Source organism: Ambystoma mexicanum, chromosome 6q (assembly GCF_040938575.1).
Source record: "Ambystoma mexicanum isolate Mex_15411 chromosome 6q, UKY_AmexF1_1, whole genome shotgun sequence".
NCBI classification, from domain to species: domain Eukaryota; kingdom Metazoa; phylum Chordata; class Amphibia; order Caudata; family Ambystomatidae; genus Ambystoma; species Ambystoma mexicanum.
In genome coordinates, this window is record NC_090937.1 from 1,302,858,069 (window position 1) to 1,302,876,173 (window position 18,105).

At 45.7% G+C, this 18,105-nt stretch overlaps 1 protein-coding gene and 1 long non-coding RNA gene across 3 annotated transcripts in view; one reads left to right on the forward strand and one right to left on the reverse strand.

The window, feature by feature from the left end:
• The window catches only part of FAM184B (family with sequence similarity 184 member B), an 805,260-nt gene that overhangs the window by 717,063 nt on the left and 70,092 nt on the right, over positions 1 to 18,105 (forward strand). For both annotated transcript variants that reach the window (XM_069631907.1, XM_069631908.1), the window contains one exon: positions 1,420 to 1,521. In XM_069631907.1, coding sequence (XP_069488008.1) covers positions 1,420 to 1,521 — 102 coding nt within the window. The remainder of the gene's footprint in view (positions 1 to 1,419; positions 1,522 to 18,105) is intronic.
• Positions 1 to 18,105, reverse strand: part of LOC138516628 (uncharacterized) — a 180,747-nt gene that overhangs the window by 85,031 nt on the left and 77,611 nt on the right. The gene's annotated exons all lie outside the window — the stretch shown is intronic.

An 18,105-nucleotide genomic window follows, 5' to 3' on the forward strand; every position in this document is an offset into this window, starting at 1 on the left:
AGGGTTCTGAGACTGTAAACTGGCTTGCCTATGCCGATGATCTGCTGCTTTTAGACCACACCCTGAAGGGGCTACAAATAATGCTCAACTCATTGGGCGAGTATGCAAGATTAAATGGGTTGATTGTAAATATAGAGGAAAGCAAAATAATGGTATTTTCAGGTAACTATACTACTCCAAAACAGTTATGGTGGACCTATGAGGGTCTTGCTCTTCAGCAAGTTAAGGTCTATAAATACCTAGGTGTCTATGTTGACAAAAAACTAAATTGGCGAGCCCATTGGCGTGAAATCAAAACAAAATGCATGACAGCTGTATTTATAGGGGAAAATGGGGCCTTCTCAGCGAAAACAATTCTGCTGCTATATACTGCAAAAATATTGCCAAGGCACCAATATGGCATTGAGATCTGTGGGCATGCCTATCTGCCTGAGCTGAAAAGGTTTGAAGCAAGGATTTTAGCAATTTGTTCAGGCTTTCACATAATGTTAGTATTGAATTCTTATTATTATAATTTGATCTAAATGCATAGTAGCAGATTTCTACTATAGAACTGTTATGTCCTATGAAAAATTGAGATACTTACTGCAACAATTGCTCTCAATTTTATCCACGCATTCCAAAGTATCGGCCAATGTGGTAAGATGGGCACTTTGGGCGCAATCTTGTCCCTACATGGGAAATGGTTGGCAGGGTTTGATTTCACTTGCACGTTAAGGCACAGCTATGGGTTTAAAAGATGGCTAAGAGCGAAAATTTAAATTGTTAGTGATGAACAAAATTTGGTACAGTTGTCCACATTTAACAATAGTGGTGTTTTTCTTTGTTATAGAATGGAACACACATCAACCCCGTTGTGCATAGCAGCATACTCTTGTCCACAAATATTTCGCCAATATGTTCTACTGAAATTCAATATATGTGATGTATTGGTAATTAAAGGCGCAAAGCTAGGCACAGAACGGCTCGATAGATTGTGCCGCTTATGTGGGGAACCCATATTAGAAACTCTTAAACATCTGTTGGTCGAATGTGTGAGTTTTACTGCTATCAGGACTAGTTTCCTGACATTTTATGACAACTGTTTTGATTGCAATGATGTATCCATGATCTGGACCAATTTTATGAAAGGTGATGATATGCACGTTATGTTTTTTATGGTCAAATTTTATTGGAAGTGTATAGAAATGATAAACTCTCTATCATCTGGTGCGTTCTTCTGAAGTCATTTTACGGATCTAAGATTTATTCATGAGATATGTTCTCATTGTTTTTATGTTGTATGTTATTGTTTTATATTGTATATACAGAGCTGTGTGGCTACAAGTATATTAAATGAAATAAATACATTATTATAAGACAAGATTGCAGGAACCATGAACTCATTGTTTTATTGCATCATCTGCTCTGTGTTTTCAGGAGGAACGGAAGGTCCAGCATACTGTACCAGTCAGTGAAACACACCGTAACCGCTCGTATTCATTCAATCCTAGCAATGGAAGCTTAACGCCTACCCTGAAGGTAAACAAAATCCTCCAAAAATCTCTAGCAACTCAACCTAGAGGAACTTTTATTTCTGGTGACCAGGTATTTTCTTGTTTCATTTCCTTTTAATTAGTGTAACAATAATGTGAACCTCATAATACACCGCTTTATTAAGCATGAAAGTGACGATGTTAGGTTTGAAAAACGAAATAGCCAAGATCAAAGTGAAAACAATGTTTGTTGCCGTTTTCAGAACTTTTAGATGACTATCTGAAAATATTACGCTAAAATAGAATAATGCGTGTGCTTTAGAAGTCACAGAACCCTTCATCAGATGGGGAAAGCAAACAATATCAAAAAGGTAAGGACTTGACTGCTCTTTGAGTCAGTTGCAAATAATTAAGCATGGCGTGTATGGATTTTGTTCTTATCTTTTGTGTCTGGCGCTTATGAGTAAAACGAGGCTTGTCAGATTCAGAGATGAGTTAATTTAGGTCTAATTTCTTTTGCCATCTACCAGAAAACAAATTAGTGGCCAAGTTCTCAAACTAATTTCCTATTAATCTTAACATAAGATTTTGGGTATATGACAAATATCTGAAAACTAAAAGTTCCCATACTCAACACGGGTTCTGTAGACAGACATAACACTCATCAATTGGTGAAAATCAATGATCCTGTAGTTCACTGCTCCAAGTTGCTTATCGCTTGAGGGGCTAAAACTGGTCTGAGAATGGGCACGTGTGGCTGGCTGACCAACCCCAGAGCAGACGTGGAGGGGAGGCGAGAATTGGCATGCTGCAGCATACTGGACCTTCTGTGCTCTCCTCACCCTGGTGCTCTGAAGTGCGTTGCAGTGCAACTATCTCACAAACGGTGTGTCCTAGGTCCTTGAAACGTGTTTTTCAAGGACCTTCGAGTTTTGTTCTTCACATCGAGACACTTAAAATGAGCTTTGTTCAATCCTTCTAGGACCACATTGATGTTTTGCCTATTTCAGGCAACCGTCTCCCATGTGAAGGGACAGGGGAAAAGGGTGAGGTGTCCAAATGTCATGTAGCCAGTAATGTCTGGAGGGTCCCAACAGGTAACTATGCAAAGTTTGGTGCAGACCTGTGGAACGGAGTGGAATTGTGTAAGGAACAAACTAACAGATTTTATGCGATCAATAGATAGAAGTTACAGTACAAATTGATTTTATTTTAAAAACTGACATTTATTCAATTCATGTAAGTGCAGGTTTACTTACCTTTCTCATATGTATTGTGCGTGTTCTACCTCTCACACATCCTCATTGTGTCTATTGTGTCTTTTCACTCCCTCCATTTCACCATCTGCTGAGCCTTCATCTCCCCTCCATCTCTTCCACCGGTTCCAAACCTCCATTAAACTTAGACCAAATTCTCCATGCATTCACTGTCGTTGTCAACCAATGTCCTGATCACTCATTCGCTGACACAGAATCCAAAATAAGGAAATACATAGTGAGGGACCCCGAGATTCTGTTAGACAGCAGACACAATTCACCAGAAGCAGGACTGCAGGACGATACCTTAAAGAACCCCTCCCCACCAGCACAGTCCTGGAACCCCATATAATTTAGTGACCTGACCAAATCTATTATTAAGGGGTGCACCGAGTCTCCCCATCCCTAGCTTATTTCAGCCTCTTGAACCCCTGTTTGTAACCCAAGCTGGCAGCCCTCCTTTTCTTGAAAATCCTACCTACTTGTTACTGGCATCTACAGATCCATAGGGATCTTCAGGTGAAGGTGTACATTCCAGTGAACAATCTGACTTTGGAGGCTTGCTGCGGGGGACTGCATATTCGATGTAAACCAGTATCAGCGAGCGGCTGGCAAGGGAAGTGGGACCTGCATGGAACCCAGGAAATGCCAGGTTCCGCAGCCATGGACAATCTGGAATACAACAATGATTTAACACAAGAAAGGCACATGGGACTAGCCTTTGCAACTATGTGTGAGCTTACAGTGATACAACGTGCTGGCATCGATTGAGAAGAGAGAACACTGAAGTGGGAACTTGCGGCGCCAGGAGCAGCAAGAAAAAATTGTCATGTGCCAGAATATGTGGACCAATACTGAGTGGTGATAGAAACAAAGTTGAATGCGTTCAACCAATCTATGCACGCAGCTAGTCTGGCCACACAGCTGTGCAGAGTTCAACGTTTGTGGGCCTTGGAGTGGAGTCCGCATTGATATATGAATTTGTGGTGCTTAGTGCTGGGTGACCATGTTCATGGATGGAAAGCGGTGGCAGCAATTTGTAGCTGCAAGGAGAGAGTAGCAAGGAGTGGCAGAAAGCAAGGATGAAGGGACGCTGGGTGGAAGATCACGAGAGAACGCATGTGTAGGAGGGATAAAAGTATTGGAGTACAGAGTAGGACAAGAACTATTAGGAGGAAGAAAAGGTGCAAAGAAGTGATAGAGCAAGGAGGAGGAGTAAAGCAAACAAAAATAAGGAGGAAATAAAGTACAAGGGAAAGGAGAAAAAGTAAGCAAAGGATGAGGCGAGCAGAAAAACCGAGAGCAAGAAAGAAGGGGTGTAAAATTACCAGTGGATTGGGGAAAAAGAGGCATTGAACAACCTAAAAGAAGGATGTAGAGGAAAGTCTTTGAACAGGAGGAGGATGGGATGTTAAGACAGAGGAGGGCAAAAGTAAAGAAGAAGGCGGAGAAAGGTTCTGGGGCGGGGAGAGAAAAAGAGAAAAGATGGAAAGGAAGATAAGACCACATTCCCGGTGGAGGTAGATGTGGGAAGGAGAAAGAGGCTTAATTGGAGCCATTAGAAGACAGAAAAGAGGTACAGAAGCTAAGGGGTAAGGTGAAGTGGGTCCAACTGTTATGGGGCATTAGGGAGGAAACAGAAAGTATGCTCATCAGGGCCAAGTGTGGATGTGCTGCCCATCATTCGTACTCTGGTGGAAATGTTGGCAGAGGGAACACTACAAAACCTGTGCCACGCCCTTCCTAGATCCACTGAGGTCTGGCCATGCCTTACCCTGGCCTGCAGCCATGGCCCATCGTGCTGTGGCTGTTGGAAGAGACCGCCTGCAAAGATTCCTGACAGGATCAGTGTCTCTAAAGATACCATTGTTTCTCATGAATCTATTGGCAATACCACAGCACACAGAAACTTGGTAAGCCTGACTTTGTCACTAAAACTATATATTTGATCATGGCACATGTTGATTTTTTTTAAGGTCACCTATTCAGCAAACATACTGCTAAAAATCTATATGTCATGTTTTCACAATATTGGAAAGCTTCAGTTACAATTGACATTTCCTGGGGATTTCAAAATGTCTCGGTCCTATGCAAAGGTTTCGCATTCCTAAAAACACAAATCAGTCAATAAAAGTGTTAATGACAAATTAAAGACTCCTAGGGCCTCACAACGAGTAATGTGGCCACAATCAAAAGGGAGGTATTTTGGAATACCACCTGCTTTACCGCTACACACAAATGTGGGTTTGGAAACCCATGTGTGATTTAGTTTTAAGGCAATCCACATCCGTGGTGTGATTTGGTTATAGCCTAATATGTCTGATTTCCCAAAAACATAGGAGAGAGAAACAACCTGTTTAAGAGAAAACCACTGTGGTTGAGGGCAAAAATTGCTTTTCAAGAGAAAGAGATGTTGTCAAAAAACGACAACAACAAGGCTGTGGAGAAAGACAGCAAGGATACAATGAAGTTCTGACTATCCCTTCCTACCAACCACGTCTCAACCTTTGGTGCGCTGGTGTGCCGCCTACACAAAAAGGGACAGGATAAGAAGATAAACTACTTACTTCTATTCATTGTAAAACATCCAGCCTTGTTACAATAGTGCCCAACAATGACTCTCTTCTACTATGTGTATGCGTTGGAAGAAACAAATAGCCAGAGAGCGAATCAATGCATCATTGGTTTTGTGTACAGGTATCCACTGGGTTATTCATAACTTTAATGACCGAGGGATTGTCTGTAAACCACGTGCACCAAGGTTCTTTTTTAAAAAACACAGAGAATACAAACAATTCCAGTTTGTATAACAAACCAACGTAAACACAAAACACACTCCACTCAGCATATATCCAGATATTTGTGTTGAAGCATTGGGTGGGGTGAAGTAAAAGATTGCTCACATACAGTAGATTTGGATTGGTGTTTATATGGTGTAGCAATCACTGTCTACCAGTTTCAGTGGCGACCTGTTTATTATGGCCACTTTCTTCAGGACAGTCTTTTGGTGTTTTACAACAGAGTAGGTCTAATCAGTGCCTACCGTGTGTCAAAACCTAAGAGAGGACGGGGTTATACTTTACCACCTTCTTTGTGTGCCATGGGGCTGGAGCAGACGGGTGGACCTGTGTGTAAAAAACAAAATACACCACAGTCATCACCAGGCTAATAACGGCCAATACATGGCTTTTGAATCGGCAGTTCTATTGGTGCCATTAATTTTCTAAAAACACATACATGTATTCCTCTTATGCAGGTGCTGGGATGTAACTGGCGTCGTGGCCGCGGTGGAGGAAGGTAAGTGAAAGAAAAGCGACTGCTTACTTCTAATGATTGTCTTTTTCTGCTTACAGGTGCCGAGATGCTGCTGGCGACACAGCCGCTGTTGCGTGTGATGAGGCACGTAAGTAAGTGGAAGAAATGTGGCCGCTTTAGAGGGGGCACCTCTAATGACTGTCTTTTTCTGTTTTTCAGGTGCCGAGATGCTGCCGGCGTCGTGGCCACGGTGGAGTTCGGCGAGACCACGGATGGGTAAGGCAAGGCGGCGGGGCTGCGCGCGTTTGAGAGCGCTGCTAATCTTGTACCTTTCCTTTGCAGGATCGTCAGAGGTAGGATTGCTGAGGCCGGATTCCGGTAAGTATAATTTCTAATGCTCGCCTTCTCTTTTCTTGTCTGTTTGCAGGTGTTCCGGGTGCTGGCGGGCGTGTCAGGGGCCAGGATGCAGGAGCCGACTCGGTGAGCGTCCTGCTGCTGATGCAGAATAACGTGAAGCACGTGTATTCCATCGGGCGTGGTTTAAATAGCAGAGAAGTGCTTCAGATGTGTGTTCTTCCACCGGCCCCACCCAGGTAAGAAAAGAGTTCCTGAATAGAGGAAGTAGTTCCTCCCAGCCCTGATGGCTGGGGACTTCAGCCAGTCTGGATTGTTCTGGGTAAGTATGCAGCATGGTCTGCCTCAGGTAAGTCCACCCAAGCATTATTACACAGTTTATCAATATGAGCCCGGCGCCTATGGCGCCGGGACTGAAGTCCTTTATGAGCCTGGCGCCAAAGGCGCCAGGACACGGTCCAAAGGGCCCCTGTAGGGGTCTGCTGGGTCCGGAGATGTGGAAGAAGGGTCTGCTTCCGGGGGCGCTGGGCCAGTCCTGGCTCCTCGGGAGTAGTGCTCATGACAGCACCCCCCTCAAGCCCCCTCCCAAAATTGTCTTCCCCGGGGGTTTTGGTTTATCCGGAAAGGTTTGGTGAAATTTCTTGATTAGACGAGGAGCATGGACGTGGTCATAGGGTTCCCATGACCTCTCTTGAGGCCCGTAACCCTTCCAGTCAATCAGGTAGAACAGCTTTGATCTGATGATCTTAGAGTCCAAAATGTTTTTAATCTCGAATTCAGGTTCTCCATTCACTTGAATTGGTTCTGGAGGTTTGGTTAGTCTGGTTCCAGATTGCATGGGTTTCAAAAGCGATACGTGAAAAACAGGATGTATTCGCATATGAGCTGGCAATCCTAGTTTCACGGCCACTGGGTTTATTATGTCCGTAACTGGATATGGCCCCAGTTATTTGGGATTAAAAGTGTGAGGTCCTTTGAGTGATAAGTGTTTGGTGGACAACCAGACCTGGTCCCCAATCTGGTATTGAGGGGCCTCACTTCGGTGTTGATCTGCTCCTCTCTTGTACCTTTCTTTAGCTTGTTGTAAATGTGCAGCAGCTTCTTTGAAGGCTTTTGTAATAGCAGTGTGTAACTGATCCACGGCGGGTGTTCCAAGATCTTGAGGTGGATCGAGGTTGGAAGTTCGAGGATGAATTCCATACAAAGTGTAGAAGGGGCTTTGCCCGGTTCCAGAGTGAACTGAATTATTGTATGCATACTCAGCTATCCAAAGGATGTCCTTCCAGTTGCTCTCTGACTGTTGTAGCATGCATCGTAAATATTGTTCGAGAGTCTGGTTAGTTCTTTCAGTTTGAACATCGGTCTGGGGGTGATGGCTGGTTGAGAGTCTTACATCGATTTGAGCCAATTGACAGCAACTACGCCAAAAATGGGAAATAAACTGGCTTCCTCTATCTGAGATTAGTACCGATGGGAATCCGTGTAACCGGACAATGTTTTCAAGGAATTCTCTGGCTAGTACCGAAGCTGTGGGTAAGCCTTTTAACGGAATGAAGTGGGCCATCTTGGAAAACAAATCCACAATAACGAGAATAGTGTTGTACCCGGAGCAGGAGGGTAAGTCTGTGATAAAATCCATAGAAAGGGTGTGCCAGGGAGACGGTGGAATGTCTAATGGTTGGAGAAGACCAGCCGGTCTTTTCTTTTGACCCTTGTTTTGAGCGCACACACCACAGGACATCACAAATTCTTTTATGTCTTTTCTCCACGAAGGCCACCAGAATTGTCTTCTCACTTTCTCTTCTGTTTTGGCAATGCCAGGGTGGCCCTCTATCAATGAATCGTTATAGCAGGAGATTACTTGCCTTTGCAAATCGGCATGTGGTAGGAATAATCGTCCTCGGAAATAAGGCAAGTCATTGTTTAAAGTGAAATCCATTCCTTTTTGTAGCCAGTTGTGCAAGTCTGTTGGGTTCAGAAATTGTTTAACTTTTGCCTCAATGTCCTCGATGGATTGTGAAGAAATCAGGCCCAAGATCCTTTGTTCAGGAATTATTGGTACAGGCTCTGGGTTGACAATGGTGTCTCCCATTCCAATCCGGGAAAGAGCATCTGCTTTGCCATTTTTGCTGCCGGGCGGTAAGTGATCACAAAGTCAAATTCGGCAAAGAACAGGGCCCAGCGGAGCTGCCGAGAGGATTGAGCCTTGGCGGTTTTCAGATACTGTAAATTCCAATGATCGGTGATCACCGTGATGGTGTGTCTGGCCCCAAGGAGATAATGACGCCAGGCCTTAAAGGCGGATTTAATAGCTAACAGTTCCTTGTCTGTGATGGCGTAGTTAACCTCAGGCGCCGAGAATTTTCGAGACCAGAACGCCACGGGATGTAATTGGTTAGTCTCTGGGTCTCTTTGTGAGAGTACCGCTCCCATTGCTAAGCTGGATGCGTCGGTTTTGACTATATAAGGGAGATCTGGGCGTGGGTGCTTCAGTATTGGCGCAGAAGTAAACTTGGCTTTTAGCTCTTGGAAGGCTTGTTCAGCTTCTTCAAACCACTCAAAACATTTATTCTTTCTTAAGAGAGCCGTGATGGGTTGTACCACTCGTGAAAACTCCGGAATGAATCTGCAATAAAAATTGGCAAAGCCTAACATGCTCTGAAAGCCTTTTACAGAAGTAGGTGATGGCCATTTGAGAATAGCGTCCACCTTTCGCGAGTCCATGTGGACGCCTTTGGGTGTCAGGATAAAACCCAGAAATTCGACTTCAGTGGCATGGAAAACACATGTTTCAAGTTTGGCAAATAGTTTGTGTTGGCAAAGTTTTTCAAGTACTGTTCTAACATGATTTCGGTGATCTGCTTCCGAAGAGGAGTAAACAAGAATGTCATCTATGTAGACGACAACACAGACGTCAATGAGCTCCCTGAGGACATCATTCATAAAATATTGGAAGGCGGCCGGTGCATTACATAGTCCGAAAGGCATCACTTGGTACTCCAATAACCCATATTTAGTGCGAAACGCCGTCTTCCATTCATCGCCTTCCTTGATCCGTACCAAGTGATAAGCCCCCCGTAGTTCTAGTTTTGTATATATGCAAGCATCCTTCACCTGGTCAAGGAGTTCCGGGATCAGAGGTAAAGGGTATCTGTTTTTTACCGTTATCTGATTCAGAGCGCGGTAGTCTATACAGGTTCTGAGGTCACCATTTTTTGGCACGAAGAACAGAGCCGAGGATGCAGGGGACTTTGATGGACGAATAAAACCATTGGCCAAGTACTGGTCCAGGTACTGTCGCAGGTGAAGGTTCTCGGGCTCGGTAAGGGCGTAGATCCTACTGCAAAGAGGAGTTGCACCGGGTAGTAGATCTATCTGGCAATCGTATGACCTGTGGGGCGGTAAGGTGTTAGCCTGTTCCTTTTGGAAAACATCTTGAAACTCTCGATACTCTAGCGCTAATTGCAAACTGTCAGCCGTTACTGACGCTAGGCCAATGTCAGATCGTAGATAGCAGGTTTGTGCACACTCTGGGAACATTATCGTCTTTGCTAGCCAATCAATCTGAGGATTGTGTTTTTCCAACCAAGGGATTCCCAGAATTATTTGAAATTGCGGAGCCTTGATCACGTCGAACACTATTACCTCCCGATGCCGTCTTGGCCTAGTAATGTCACTTCAGTAGTGGTATGGGTTACCGGCCCGGAGGCGATCTCAGTCCCATCCACAGTGGTGATGACATCTTTAACAGCTTTTGGGCAAAGAGGTAGGTTCATCCTGGAAGCCAATTCGCGGTCCACGTAATTTCCTATAGCTCCACTGTCCACGTATGCCTTAATTGCATGCAATCTTTCTGGCTTCTTCGGATTTACGAGGACCATTGGCATAATGAAGTGAAAGGTCAAAGAACTGGTTTTTAAGCTCGGCAAGCGGACCTCTACGCTTGTCGGGCAAGGTCGTTTCCCGGCTCTGACTTTTCGGAATTCTTGTCGGAAGCTCCTACGGTCTTCTTAGGTGGTTTTACAGGGCAGTCTCAAAGGAAATGTCCCGAGTTCCCACAATAGAGACACAGTTGCATTTGCCGTCTTCTGTCACGCTCTTTCTGGGTTAAGGGGCCCTTTACAACCCCAATCTGCATAGGTTCGGTGCCATCGACACTTTTGGAGTTGCTCTGAGTCTTAGTGAAGATTCCGGTTTCAAACCTGGATCGATCTGCCTTCCTGTTTTGAAGCCTGTGATCTAATTGGACCACCAAATCAATATAATCCGAACAGTCCTGAGGTGGATTTACGACCTGGGCCAGGACGTCTTTGAGTTCGCCGCGTAGACCTCGGTGAAATAGCGTGATTCTTTTCTCCTCGGGCCATCCAGTTTCCACAACTAACCTATTGAAGGATGCAATGTAGGCTAAGAGATCCTGGTTGCCCTGTCGTAGGGAAAGGAGTTCATTGTCCAGGGCCTGCCACTGGGAATGCCTTGCAAAAAGTCTTTCCATACTCGTCTGGAAGGCTTGGAAATTCCGAAGGATTGGATCATCTTGTGTAACCAGTGGAATTGACCAATCGGCGGCACTGCCGCTAAGATACGAAAGTACAAATGCTACCTTGGTCTGGTCATTCGGGAAGGCCGCGGGCCTGCAGAGAAAGTGCAATCGGCATTGATTTATGAACATTGCAAATCTTTTAGGGTCTCCAGCAAAACGTTCAGGTGGTGCCAGTGGCACATTTCCAGGTAGGTTGATTTGAACGGGATTGGTTGATTTAACTGGGGTAAAATTCCCCCCTGGATTGAGCAGAGGGGTTTGCCCCGCTTGGCTCTGTAATAACTGTCTGGCAAGGTCGTCAGTTCGTTCCTTTGACACTATTAACTCTCTCCTGAGGGCGTTCGTCTCCTGGCGAGCAGCATGACCGTCAGCCCTTAATTCCCCCAGTGGCTGGGCCAGTTGATCTGTATCAGAAGTTTCCAAAGCGCCTGGGTAGGAGATTATTGGTAGGCTTCGCGTTCTGTAACGCTCACCTGATTCCCACAGAGACGCTGACCCGAACTGGACTGCTTCCGTTTCTTCTATCGTGAGGCGCAGGGCTCGGAAGATGCTCTGGACGGGGCCTCCGAATTTGGATTGCCTGGCTTGTAGAGTAAGTTTTCTGCAGGTGGAAGAAAAGGGATTGATTACCAACTGGGGTGGATATGTGTTCCCACCAATCTCCCGTTTCTCACTCTTCTTGACCCCCAACTTGGTTTCTGCGAGCTCTCACCTTAGGTATTGTAAAGATGAGCTCTCCATCCTGCTTCAGGTGCAGGGGTGCGTAGAATCCAGTTACGTCACTGGGCGGAAAATAGTTGCGGACACTTTGTCCTTTTGTCTCTCCTGCGGTAGCCGTAAGTATGAGTGTCTTTTCTCCACAGGAGCCGGGGCCCAGAAACCTAAAGCAGGTAAGTCTCTTGGTGAGTATTTGTTCTCCGTGCTTAGTTAGTGCTCACCATGTATTCCTCTTATGCAGGTGCTGGGATGTAGCTGGCGTCGTGGCCGCGGAGGAGGAAGATAAGTGAAAGAAAAGCGACTGCTTACTTCTAATGATTGTCTTTTTCTGCTTACAGGTGCCGAGATGCTGCCGGCGACACAGCCGCTGTCGCGCGTGATGAGGCACGTAAGTAAGTGGAAGAAATGTGGCCGCTTTAGAGCGGGCACCTCTAATGACTGTCTTTTTCTGTTTTTCAGGTGCCAAGATGCTGCCGGCGTCGTGGCCGCGGTGGACTGCGGCGAGGCCACAGATGGGTAAGGCAAGGCGGCGCGGTTGCGAGTGTTTGAGAGCGCTGCTAATCTTGTACCTTTCCTTTGCAGGATCGTTGGCGGTAGGATTGCTGAGGCCGGATTCCGGTAAGTATAATTTATAATGCTTGCCTTCTCTTTTCTTGTCTGTTTGCAGGTGTTCCGGGTGCTGGCGGGCGTGTCAGGAGCCAGGATGCAGGAGCCGAGTCGGTGAGCGTCCTGCTGCTAATGCAGAATAACGCGAAGCACGTGTATTCCATAGGGCGTGGTTTAAATAGCAGAGAAGTGCTTCAGGTGTGTGTTCTTCCACTGGCCCCACCCAGGTAAGAAAAGAGTTCCTGAATAGAGGAAGTAGTTCCTCCCAGCCCTGATGGCTGGGGACTTCAGCCAGACTGGATTGTTCTGGGTAAGTATGCAGCATGGTCTGCCTCAGGTAAGTCCACCCAAGCATTATTACACAGTTTATCAATATGAGCCCGGCGCCTGTGGCGCCGGGACTGAAGTCCTTTATGAGCCTGGCGCCAAAGGTGCCAGGACACGGTCCAAAGGGCCCCTGTAGGGGTCTGCTGGGTCCGGAGATGTGGAAGAAGGGTCTGCTTCCGGGGGCGCTGGGCCAGTCCTGGCTCCTCGGGAGTAGTGCTCATGACAGTATCCTGGAGAACAAACTATCGGAACGTGGGTACCCCAAAAAAACAATTAAAATGGCGAGAAAAAGTTCCAGGAACATCCCGAGAGACATCACGTTACAGCAGAAAGAACGGCCAATAGGTGAGAAAACTATCACGGCAGTATTCACTTATTCCAACAAGGGAAATAAAGAGAGAAGTTATCAAACTTTGGCCCCTTTTGAACATGGGACCAGTAACCATGCCTATACCACGATTTGCCATTAAGAAGAGGAAAAAAATTGAGGGATACTCTCATACACTCCTATTTGCCACTCCACGAAGCCAACACACAAACCACACTTTGGAATTCGGCACCGGTATTCAGGCATACTGCATGTGGCCAATGCAATGTTTGTACATTAACAAAAAGAACATCAACATTGGACATGGGACTAACAACACCATGGAGACAACAATCATTTACAAATTGTAATACCCCAATGTAATATATATGATCACTTGCCCTTGCAACAAAAAGTACATTGGTATGACCACAACACTTGTCAAGAAACGTATACAAGAACATTTTTGTTGTATAAGAACACAACGAGAAAATGCCCGCTAGTTGACCATTTCAACCTACAAAAACACAAGGCCAATGAACTAAAATGGACAATTATTGAAAAAGTGACTGCCCTAGGAGAGGTGGTGATATGGCTAACCTGCTTCTAAAAAGAGAGCAAAAATGGGTTTTCCGGCTAAAAACAGACCAAAATTGGCTCAATGAGGGCATTCCATGGCAATCCTTAGCAATGGTCGCCTGAATGCACAGCCAATGAATTTAGGTTTCCTAGTCACCCCGTAGGATCAGATGCGCTAAAAGAAGCCCTCCCTTTCATACCAAGCCATTTGAAGTATACGATAACGGGCCCTACAACAACTGGCCATAACATCAACCACACTACACGTACGGATTGGGCTGGGCTTGGACACCTTCATTCAATAATAGGAACAACACGTGACGATAGAGAAACATGATATCTTGCTGCACAAACTGACTTCAATAATGTGATAGTAAGTACTCACTGGACAGACCTTACGATGCCCACACATGCACAATTTGCCATAGATGGGCTGCAGAACGCAGGACCTTTCGAACCAAACGGGACAGCAAACACTAAAGCTATGTATTGTCCTATCCAGCGTTTTAAACTAACATCCAAGGTATGTAGATAGTATTCGAAGAACTTTATGCACACTGCGGGGATCAAGTAGGACCCTCCCGTCATGCTCGAACCGTGAGGGACACCTGCCTGACTTCGGGTCGTGGCAACACACGTCCTCCACGTGATGAACCCATCAGACATCACGTGATTCATGACTCGATAAGCGTCAGAGCTTTCTCGCCGACACCATGATACCCACGGGAGCTAGGACGGAGCCGTCATCTACAAAGCGGCAAGGTAAGCTTCTCGGATTTTGCCGTGACATAGACACCCCGTCTTTGGCATATGCAGCACTGTCTGGGATACGGCCCTAGCGGCCACGTAACAACAAGCTGTGGGAACTTGCACGCGCTTGCTTGACAAGAATCAAGGGGAACCCAGGCATTAATAAATCTAACGGATGGCTGTTCTCTCTTGCCATCCCCTTCCCGCCAGGACCGAGAAACATTACCCTATGATCCGGGATACCATGTAGTGAACTTCCACAACCTATACGGAATCAGACAAAGAATAAATGACCTGCCGTATTCAGGTCAGTGGGACAATTGTTGGTATAAATGGTTGTTCCATGCACTATAGAAATCCTCGCCTGAGGCACTACTACATGTATGGGACATTGCATGTTAAAATGATGCATAACGTAATAGAATGAGCTATGGACATATACAGAAACGAAAATAAGCAGATTCTAGGTAGAAATGAATATAATACTAAACCACGTTTGTGACTTGTGGTATAGGAGGTACAGATACCATCTGTTGTGTTTTTAGAAAATAAATGGCACCAATAGAACTGCCGATTCAAAAGCCATGTATTGGCCGTTATTAGCCTGGTGGTGACTGTGGTGTATTTACACACAGGTCCACCCGTCTGCTCCAGCCCCATGGCACACAAAGAAGGTGGTAAAGTATAACCCTGCCCTCTCTTAGGTTTTGACACATGGTAGGCACTGATTAGACCTACTCTGTTGTAAAACACCAAAAGACTGTCCTGAAGAAAGTGGCCATAATAAACAGGTCGCCACTGAAACCGGTAGACAGTGATTGCTACACCATATAGACACCAATCCAAATCTACTGTATGTGAGCAATCATTTACTTCACCCCACCCAATGATTCAACACAAATATCTGGATATATGCTGAGTGGAGTGTGTATTGTCTTTATGTTGGTTTGTTATACAAACTGGAATTGTTTGTATTCTGTGTGTTTTTAAAAAAAGAACCTTGGTGCACGTGGTTTACAGACAATCCCTTGGTCATTAAAGTTATGACTAGCCCAGTGGATGCCTGTACACAAAACCAATGATGCACTGATTCACGGTCTGGCTATTTGTCTCTTTCAACGCATGCACATAGTGGAGGAGAGTGGTTGATGGGGCATTATTGTAACAAGGCTGGATTTTTACAATGAAAAGTAGTTTATCTTCTTATCCTGTCCCTTTTTTGTAGGCGGCACACCAGCGCACTAAAGGTTGAGACGTGGTTGGTAGGAAGGGATAGTCAGAACTTCATTGTATCCGTGCTGTCTTTCTCCACAGCCTTGTTGTTGTTGTTTTTTGATAACATCTTTCTCTTGAAAAGCAATTTTTGCCCTCAACCAAAGTGGTTTTCTCATAAAAACAGGTTGTTTCTCTCTCCTATGTTTTTGGGAAATCAGACATATTAGGCTATAACCAAATCACACCACAGATGTGGATTGCCCTAATTTTTCGTGTTACAAAGTATACAAAGTAAGGGCATTTCCCTGTTAACTCACACTTTGCCCCCCATTTTTGGTTAATTTGATTTATTTTTAAAAAACACATACTTCACTTGAGCAAATCTCTACATCGTGTTGTAATACCACATGCCCCCGATGGAGTCCAACAGTATTCTTGAATGACCCAGTATATTACCATTGCCCCATACAGTGATGGTGATTGAATTGGGCAGTTTTCCCTTAGGTAATACCAGCAAACACATAATACGGACCCCTAGTTGTCCTGTTTCCATGTTTCAATATGCAAATAAGCCAGCTCTGATGCATTAACTGATATTTCACCAACTGCATGCCAACGCTACAACAAATGATTGTCATGGAATAGTCACCAAAAGAAAAGAAAAACCATAGGAACAGCAATACATCTGATAACATCAGAATGGATAACCATCATTATAGAACTTAAAATATAGGTGCACATTTTAAATAACTGGGCAAGACCCAATCAAACACAATTCTGAAACTCCTCGGACATGGAGAACACTTCCCATTGACAGAAGGAACAACTAAACTGCACACATAATGTTCACCTTTCAACAAATGAAAAGGAAGAAACGTACAAAAGGTGGGACTACCGACACATCACGGTATTCATAGCACATTTGCCATCTGACCCATCTAATACAATATTTATTTTTCTTCACCTACGAGTCAAAACTAAAAATACTGGAATCTTTGAGTTACTTCGGTAGTTCATTTTGCTGCAGAAAATCTATCTGTCTTTTCAAACAGTGAAAAGATGACTAGAGCAATCATGGTTGAAACCACTGATTGTTTTGCGAACCCTAGAGGGACAGCCATTTTATTAAAGGGGCACAGGTAACCTTACATTCAAGTCATTGGGCCTCATTACGAGTATGCCGGTAAAACCGTGTTCATTACCGGCATGCCGGAATGAGCGGGTCCGTGCACGTATGAACCCGCTAATAGCGGGTCATTACGAGTGCGTGAGCCCACGTGTTCCCCCATGCCGGTAGTGGCAACAGCGCCATGCCGGTAAAGGGCCTCCAAGCCCCCTATACCGGCATCGCGGGGCCCGCCCATTGCGCTACCGCCTCACACTAACACGTAAATACCGGCACGGTAATACCACCATGGTATTACCGTGTTCAAAAAACAGACACGGAAATTACGTCATCGCGCAGGAATGGGAAATGGGCCGGCGGCCATCTTTAAAAACACAATCCATTGCCATCCTCCAGTACTACCACTACATTCGTGTTGTTGAGTGCCAAAACAGAACCAGGATGTCAAAGGCCACTGGAAAAAGCAAACAAAGGAAGAGGAAGCAGCGCTTCTCAGATGCAGAATTGACAATGCTAGCGGACACCCTACAACAGCATGCTGACATTATCCGAAGCACGGACCTGAAGCATGCGGCCCAAACGCATAAAAAACAGGTGTGGCAGGAGGTTGCGCAGAGGGTAACAGCAGTGGGGGTTACCCCAAGGAGTGTCCGGGATTGCAGAAAGCGCTGAGATGACCTCCGCCTCCGTGTGCGGAAGATCCTTGCGGAGAACCGGAGGGCCGCAATGGCGACAGGCGGTGGCACACACTCCCCTGTTAAGCTCACCACATGGGAGGAGATTGCAAGTGGATTCATCGATCCAGAATCCATCGAGGGGATTGGAGAGCAGGAGTACGGGGCAGCTACTACAACAGAGGAAGGTGAGTGAACCATCACATCCACCTATAACAAAACATGATGTGACACAAGTGAGGTGGGAGTCAGAATAGGCAAGGCAATTCCCATACCCAAGGCAACATCAACTCACCAACAGAATATTGATTGCCACTCCCTGCACCACACGCATGCTGCGTGAAATCTGTAAACCCATCCATGCCCATGTCCCCCCCACACCTAGACAATCCATTGCCACCAGCCATGCAATCATTGCCAGCATGTCCCCTCAGTACACCAAATGCCACACAACAGAAATGAAATCATGCCTGAATGTATCAAGATATAACACTGCCACAAATCACAGCTGCCATTTGGCAATCTCACTGATGACCTGCATCTCTTCTATCCCCCAGGCACCGATGAGGAAGGTGGAACTCAGGACAGGGGGTCAGGCACATCCAGTGCAAGCAAGGGGACCAGGGACACCGCAACCCCCTCCTCCAAAAAATTTCCTGTGACCACTCCCAGTGTGCCATGCAAGGCATCATCTCTGCAGGTGGCACCTGCTGCGACAGTGCCAGCTGTACCGCCGGCCACCACGGACGTCCTGTCCACAGAGGTGGTTGAGGCCGAAGAATTTTCGGGATCGCCCAGCCCAATACCCATTGGCCCCCCACACCCACTGCGGAGACAGAGAGCCTGGATGACCCATGTCTCCATGACTCCGACCTAGGGGACTCGGACATCGGCATATTTGAGGACGAAAGTGCCCAGGAC